This window comes from Notamacropus eugenii, chromosome 1, assembly GCF_028372415.1.
Source record: "Notamacropus eugenii isolate mMacEug1 chromosome 1, mMacEug1.pri_v2, whole genome shotgun sequence".
NCBI lineage: Eukaryota > Metazoa > Chordata > Mammalia > Diprotodontia > Macropodidae > Notamacropus > Notamacropus eugenii.
In genome coordinates, this window is record NC_092872.1 from 604,765,083 (window position 1) to 604,773,079 (window position 7,997).

At 42.2% G+C, this 7,997-nt stretch overlaps 1 protein-coding gene across 1 annotated transcript in view; it reads right to left on the reverse strand.

Annotated features, from left to right (window-relative positions):
- Positions 1-5,424, reverse strand: part of BCL2L11 (BCL2 like 11) — a 48,598-nt gene extending 43,174 nt beyond the window's left edge. The window contains 2 exon segments of the mRNA XM_072636320.1: positions 4,807-5,222; positions 5,348-5,424. Coding sequence (XP_072492421.1) covers positions 4,807-5,222; positions 5,348-5,376 — 445 coding nt within the window. The 5' untranslated portion in view covers positions 5,377-5,424.
- Positions 5,425-7,997: the final 2,573 nt, after the last annotated feature.

Here is a 7,997-nt window from a genome sequence, read left to right on the forward strand (position 1 = left end):
AAGCAAGAGAACCAAGACCTTTTTTTGATCACTATATTTTGTTGACTAAAATAAATAATGAAATAAGGTAAGACACCTTTACTGTCCCTAGCATATAAGAATCACTACACTAATTTAAAAACTGTAAAAAAAAATTGTATATGTATACCTTATGTTATAGTGAAATGATAATATGAATACAGTAATGACTTATCTTTATTCTAAAAATGTCTATAACAAGGCCAAGAAAAGTATTCAAGATAGATTCTTTTTAAACAAACATTATACCATAATCAGCTCTTGACAGAAACTTACCGTTTGGCTAGAAATATTCAAGTACTGATGTACTTCAAGGACTACAAGACATATAGAGCGTACATGACATCACTTAGAAAATTTCTTTATGGAAGGAGTCTATTTACAGCCTCACATTTTTGTTGTATTTGTGTGTATGTTTCTTTGTGAAGAAACATCTTTGTAATAAACTATCAAACGCTTTATTGAAAGTCCTACAAAAACTGTCAAATAGGGAACACTGAACATAGTCCCAAAGCCTAAAAGAACACATTTAACATTCAGGCATCCTTCAGAAGTTTCCTAAAATAGTGAGGATTATTAGCTGCGGTCTGAACAAAGCATGTTTGCAGGTTTACTCCTTAATAAATGATTATAAGATCAACAATTACTGAAAAGTAAATTTTAACTCTAATAAACAGCTTCTATAAGTAGCTAACAAAAAGTTGTGTAATTCATAATTATTATCTTTATTTAATACTTTCAGGAGACATGACAGGGTACTCAGAGATCATAGAATCACGAACTTAGAACTAGGAGAAAGGAAGGAAAAGGAGCAAGTATAAATGCTCTGTCCCAGGCACTGTGGGAAGAATCTCATTTGATTCTCACAACACTTCAAGATAGGTACTCTTATGATCCCAGTTTAACAGTACAGGAAACTGAGGCAAACAGAGATCACCCAGCTAGCAGGAACCTTAGTCCCCAAATTTTACAAAGGAGGAAATAACAGCACCTACCTCCCAGGGTTGTTGTATGAATCAAATGAGATAATATTTGCAAAGCTCTTAGCACAGCTCCTGGCACACAGCAAGCACTGCGTAATTATTATCACTACTTATTTTAGTGGTAGCAGTGCAGAGGCAGACCTCAGAGTAAGGATGATTTTGGTTCAAGTCCTATCTTTGACATGTACTAGTTGTATGACCCTGGATAAGTCATGTAACCTATCAGGTATCTTTCCAAATCACATAACAGTTGCACTATGCATTCTCATAGTTTCCCTAGTCACCAAAACGGAAGCCTACCTTCAAATCTACTCACCCCCACACCCAATCTAATTTATTCCCATGCTCACTCATGTGTGTGCACATACCGCCCCCCACACAAACTCAAGTCACTACTAAAACAATGCTTTCATGCATTTTATTTAAACCCTAAAAAATTCCTTACAAGTGTACCTTCTAAACCAATTTCAACTAAAATTATTACACATCAAGTCAGAAAGTACACACATAAGAGAAATCACTATTGTTGAAATCTAAATAAACACCCAACTAGTATCTCTGGGGATAATTACTTTATAAGAGTACTCCTCTAATCATTCAGATTATGATCTTATAAATTAGATATTCATTTGCCCTTTCAAATATAATATTTCAAAGTAATTTACATATCTGGTAGTATGCTACCACCTGCTAGCTCTTGAAAAAAAAAGCTTGAAATTTCTACATGTCTCTGGACCAAAGAATAACTAATTGATTCTTCTTACTGTTTATTTACTACAAAATGACCAATTTAGTTTTTCATTGAATTCATTTTCGACCACAAATAAAACTTGGTAGTCTCTTACCAGTAGATAATAAGATGAGTCTTACATTAAATAACAAGACTTAACAGCTTTAGTATGGCCTTTTACATAACTGTTTTTACTTAATATACACTTTAAACCCATTAAGTTGTTTAATAGCCAGTACTATTGAGAGAGAGAGAGGTGGTTTAGCTGAAAGAATGCTGGACATGAAGTCAATGGAGACCTTAGCTTCTAATCTCACTTCTTATCTACATAGCTTTATGACCAGGGGCAAGCCTTAGCTTAAATGCCTCTGTATTGTGCTCTGTAAAATGGAGACAACAGTATCTAGCTCAAAGGGCTGTCTGTGAGGCTCAAACAACAGAACTCATGCAAATGGCTTTGCAAACCTAAAATGTTACATTATTATCTGTGGGAGAATATTAAGCTGTAAATATCCTCATGTGGACAGAGTTTGGAACTAAAATATTTACTATATGTATTAAATGCTCCTGGTGAGTATATTTTCAGGATCAGTGATTTTCTAGGCATAAAAAAGCTAAAGGTAAAGAGCTATTTCAATAGGCATCAAGGTATAGTGACACAGAACTGTACTTGGGAGGCAGGAACACCTGAATCTTGATTCAGAAAGCCAGCTGTGTGACCTACAGCAATTCACTTGACCAAATGTGGCCTCAGTTTACTCTTCTGACCTCTCAGCTCTCTTTTAACTCTAAATTTATGATCCTATGAAGTTACTTCCAAGATCTTAAGTGAATACAGAAACTTCTTCTTCAAGAAAAGGTTAAGACAGTATCTTTAGCACACAGTCAGTATTGAGAACTCATTAAATGTCTCCAGATATTTGTGATGACAGTAAGAATACAAAGGTGCTTTTCAATTCTAAACTCAGATTTTCCTGGTGAGCACATGTGAAACATTTTTAGTTTGTTTCCTTATGAAAAAATTCCAAAATAAAAATATATTGTGTTCCAAGCACCTAGAACAGTACATAGTAAGGAAAGAAGGAAATAAACATTTATTAAGGACATACTATGTGCCAGGTACTGTGCTAAACACTTTAGAGATATCTCATTTGATCCTTACTGGGGGAGGTAGGTGCAATTTTTACCCCCATTTTGCTGTTGAGAAACTGAGGCAAACAGAGGTTAAATGACTTGTTCAGTTAAGTGTCTGATGCCCTATTTGAATTCAGATCTTCCTGACTCCAGAACCAGTGCTCTATCCATTCTGCCACACAGCTGCCTTTTAGTAGACACCTGAATGCTTAACTAATTTAACTGAAGCCAAGATGTGAGACCTATGTCTTTTGGAAGAATGGTTGTTTTTTTTTTTAATGGCTAAAACTTTTAATATTAAATTTGATAAGCTCCACATAAAACTATCACTTTCCTGGGCAAAACTCTGGATAAAAATAATTCTGATACAGATTACACTTTACTATGGAAAATCCCCTGCCCTTAAACAAATCTATCCTTTTTTAACCAGTATTTTAAATCATAGACACCTGAAGTTTCTAGTTACAAATTTAGCATTTTCTTACAACTACCCACAAATAACATTTTCCTCATACATATGTGTGTGTGTGTGTGTGTGTGTGTGTGTGTGTGTGTATATATATATATATATATATACACACACACACACATATATATATCAAGCAAAATTTGCCTCTGACATCTATGGTTAGTAATCTTTTACAGTTTTAAGGCCCAGATTGTTCATTTATTTTTATCTAATGCTGCCAAAATGTTTTGAAAAAAGATAAGATAGCTTTGATTTCCCATTGTCATACAACTGGGTATAGAAACCTAGCTTCAGACTTCTATTACCAAACATACTTTTTAAAATACAATGAAAACAATCATGTAAAATAACTGGGTGTAGCAAATATTACATATTCTTATTCCAAGTATATATTTTAATTATGCTAGATATTTTAGGTTAATTTCTTTTCTATGACTGACAAGCTAAATTTAAACTAAATTTGACCATTGGTAGTGTCATTTGCCTTTTGTGCCATATTTGTAGTAGCAGCAATCAACCAGTAAATATTAATTGTCCATTATGTGCCAGATACTGTGCTAAGCAATGGAGATACAAAGAAAAGTTATATCAATCCCTCCTCTCAGGGAGCAGTCTAATGAGGAAGTTAACATGCAAATGACAACGTCCAAACAAAATATATACAGGATAAACTGGAGATAATTTCAGATGGAAATTACTAAAATTAAGGAGAATTGGGAGAGGTTTTTTTGTAGAAGGTAGGACTTCAGCAGAAACGTAAATGAAGCTAGAGAAATGAAGACATAGAGTTCCAGGCATGAGTGACAGTCAGTGAAAACGTCTATAGTCAGGAGATGTGTTCAAGAAACAGAAAGGAGCACGAGTTTGATGATACCTCTCTACCTGCCTCTCCTGGTGATGAAACAGCAAATAAATGCAAGTTATTAACAAGGATTAAGAATACTATTTTTCTCTCTGTAAAACTTAAATGGCCATGCAGGCATCAAATCCATCACCTGAGAGTAACAAACACTGAACAAAATAAACTAAGGAACTCCAAGCAAAGTCTAATTTGAATGGAAAACCAGATTAACTACTTCCAAAGGATGATATGATGTTAAAAGCAATACCTAGGCAAAATGGCTTAATGGAAGCTTTCCAATTTTTAAATAGTAAATACCTCATCTTATTAAATATATAGTTACATCTTAAACTACTTTATACATGCATAATGTTTACATACTTCAATTTAGGATAGATGATTTATTACTAGTACTTTGTAGAAGCAAGCAAATGTTCACATCAGACCAGTTCTAGCTGTTAATAAAAATTTGAGAATAAGCTTTTAAAAGATCTCTCTGATGTTACTGTTTGACACATAGTCCATTCCCATTAAAGCTTGGACTACATAAGAAAACTCATACCCAAGGAGCATTTTTAAATGTTACATACATCTTGTCAAAAAGAATAAAACAAGCCAAAACATGTCTTACCATGATCTTGCTTACCCATTGCACTTAGATAATGATTGAAGGCTTGACAAGGAGGGCTTGGAGTTTGTGTAGATTTGTCACAACTCATAGGCGCTGGACTCCTGTCTGTGTCAAAAGAGAAATACCCACTGGAAGATCGAGGCAGCAGTGGGGATCTTCTTACAAAGATGAAAAGTGGGGATCTGGTAGCAAACGGACTAGGGCTAGTGGGTGGTGCAAACGGTCCCTGAGGGCTGCTGGGTGAGCAGCTGTCCCCTTCACCTGAATTACCTTGATACTCTGTTTGTATAGAGGTAGGAGCCCCTGGTCTGAGTTGTTGAGGCTGAGTAGGCCTTTCTGTAGGATGCAATTGTCCACCTTCTCTGTCGCACTCAGAATTTAGATCTGACGGTTGCTTTGCCATTTGGTCTTTTTTTCTGTAAGAAAAAAAGGTACAGTTAAGATTATATTTCATAATAATACCTACTGCCTTAATTTTCATTTGTATTACATAAAGATTCCATAAATTAATCCACTATAGGTGGATTCTGAGTCTTCTTACTCCAACTGCTTTCCTAAACTTCTGCTCATCTTCCAAGTAAAAATACATGAGACTGCCAGAAGTTTATGGTTACTGCTTCCTCTCTTTAAATAGTGCTAACAAGTTACTTAAAACTTAATTTAAAAACATCAATGGCTCAAGTCATGAATACAGCAACTATACTTTCAAATCCATCTACATACACCAAACACTAAGAATGGGTTTGACTAATTAAAGGGGGAAAAAAAACACCCAACAGTAGGCTCTAATTTCCCATGGATCAGATACTGTGTTGAAATGTAGGAGTGAAGAGTTGATGCAGTGATTGTGCAGCTTCTGGCCAAGTTCCCTGTTCTAGCCCCATTGTTCTACCGAATGTGCTGATCACAGCAAGTCTGGGGAAGGTTTGGCAGCGGCCATCAGTTGTAGTAAATGCGTCACAATAGTTTGTCCACAGCAAAGTGCCTCTTCAGTTCCCTCTACTACCAACTCCACCCCCTGTTCCCCCCTCCCTTCTTTTTCCTCTCCTAACTTAATGCTAACTCAACAAGTCTTCAACTCCTTGTGCAGCCTCTCCTGCACAAGCTGACGAAGGACCCACTTTCTTTTAAAACACCCTGCTTCCTTCAAATGTTAGGCACACACTGATACGCACACAAAGGAAAAAAAACACACACATACAAAAAAAAAAATCAAGCTCAGGGAAGCTTTCTCTTCGAGCAGCGCATAAAACCCCACTGCAGACACACACCTCCCGCAGCCACCTAGGAGGCTAACCAACCCACCTCGGGAGGACCAGCAGGCAAAGTGATACTTTGTTACAATACCTGTGTCTTTTTTAACACGAATAATACTGGGAAAATGTGGGAGAAAGGAAAAGGTCCTCCCCCTCCCACATACGCCGTCCCCATCCGGCACCTTTGCTCCCTAGGATGTCCCCGGGAAGGCGTGCGATCTCACCCCCTCCCGGGCTGCAGCTCCCCCCAGAACTGGGGGTCCCCAACAAAGGGGACCAAGCGGGAGAAACAAAAGCCTCGGAACTTACGCTCAGGGCTCTCGATTCATCCCCAGAAAAACAAAACAAGTTCCCAACTTGACACTCTCACGCGCCGGAGCCGGGGGCCCGCACTCGCAGCCCCGCTCGGTGCCTCCGCCTCCTCAACAGCCGCCGCCGCCGCCGTCTCCTCCTCCTCCTCCCGCAGCCGCCGCCGCCGCTGCCGCCGCCAGGGAACATCCTCCGCCTCCGCCTCCTCCCCCCACGCACTCTACAGCCAGACTGTAGAGAACCGCTGACCTCCCCCTGGCCGCCTGGGTCGCGGCGCCCGCTCTCCCCATTGGCCGAAGCGCGGTCGCTCGGTCGAGCCTCAGCCAATCCGGAGCGGGCAAGGGCGGCCCCCTCGGCGGGTCAGCCTGCCAGAAGGCAAGGCGATTGTTGACAAACTTGCCTTCCGAGTGGCACTCCGGCCGGAGAGCGGCGGCGGCGGCGGCGGCGGGGACTGCAGAGAACGGCTCGCGCGCGCCCTCCCTCTCCCTTCGGCTCCCTCCCCCCAACACCCTCGCCACACAAACACCCGAAGCCTCCTCGGGTCACGTGCGGCTCGGGCTGCGGCGCAGCGCTCCGAATCTGAGGCTCGCGCCCCTCGTGCTTCACCCACTGCTGGGGGAGAAAAGGGAGATCTTGGGGTGGAGGGAGGGCAACGGTTTCGTCCAGGCCTGTGCCACCAGCAGACAAAGAGGGAACCGCGCCGACTCCAGAGAGCACGACCCTCGGCCAACAACATAAACCACACCCCAAAAACCTGAATATCTCTCCCAGCATCCAGCCACCAGCCTTCAAACTAACCAACCCCCCGCCCCCGCCCCCGCCCCCGCCACAGACACACACACACAGACACACACACACACTCACACACTCTCTCTCTCTGTCTCTGTCTCTCACTCCACAGGAAAATCCTGCACAGCCCCTCAGCTCCTCACCTCCAACCGCCGCAAGCCTTGAAATCAACAAGCCCCATGCTCCCCCTCCCCCAGCCTCCGCGAGCAGTCCCCACCAGCTCTTCCCGCCCCCGGAAAAAAACAGGCAGACAGTTCCATCACCCGAAAGACAGACCGATAGAAGCTCGAACACACAGCGGACTTCCCCCGCCACGGCCACCACACTTCACCGACCCCCACGTTAAACCACCTTCGTTCCCACCCCACGCACCCAGCGCAGGAGACACAGTCAAAAACGTCGGATCCCCCTCAATTTCTCCAGACCACTCCCTGGCACCGAACTGAGAGACACCCAGTCCAAGGTGACAATCACACGCGACAGGTAGTGGAAAAGGACCAAGGCACCTCACGTGGTAGGCGCCAGCACACGCATTCACAGAGGAGGGACATGCATACGGAGGTCGAAGATGGAGATAGAAGAACCCCAACCCGAAGTTCGGGGGGCTAACAATCAAGGACACAATCGGCCACCTCCGACCGAAGGGTCCATTCCCAGTTTCTCGTCACTCCCGCTCTACACATCTCTGCAGTGCAGATCAGCGCCTTCCCCGAGACAGTTTAAAGAGCCAGATCGGTATCTGCGGCTCCGGCTAGTCCCGTTTCCAGCAGCCTCTGGACACACAGCTCGGCTGGGCGGGAACTCCCCCGTTCAGTTCACCGCGCTGCCACCCTGGGC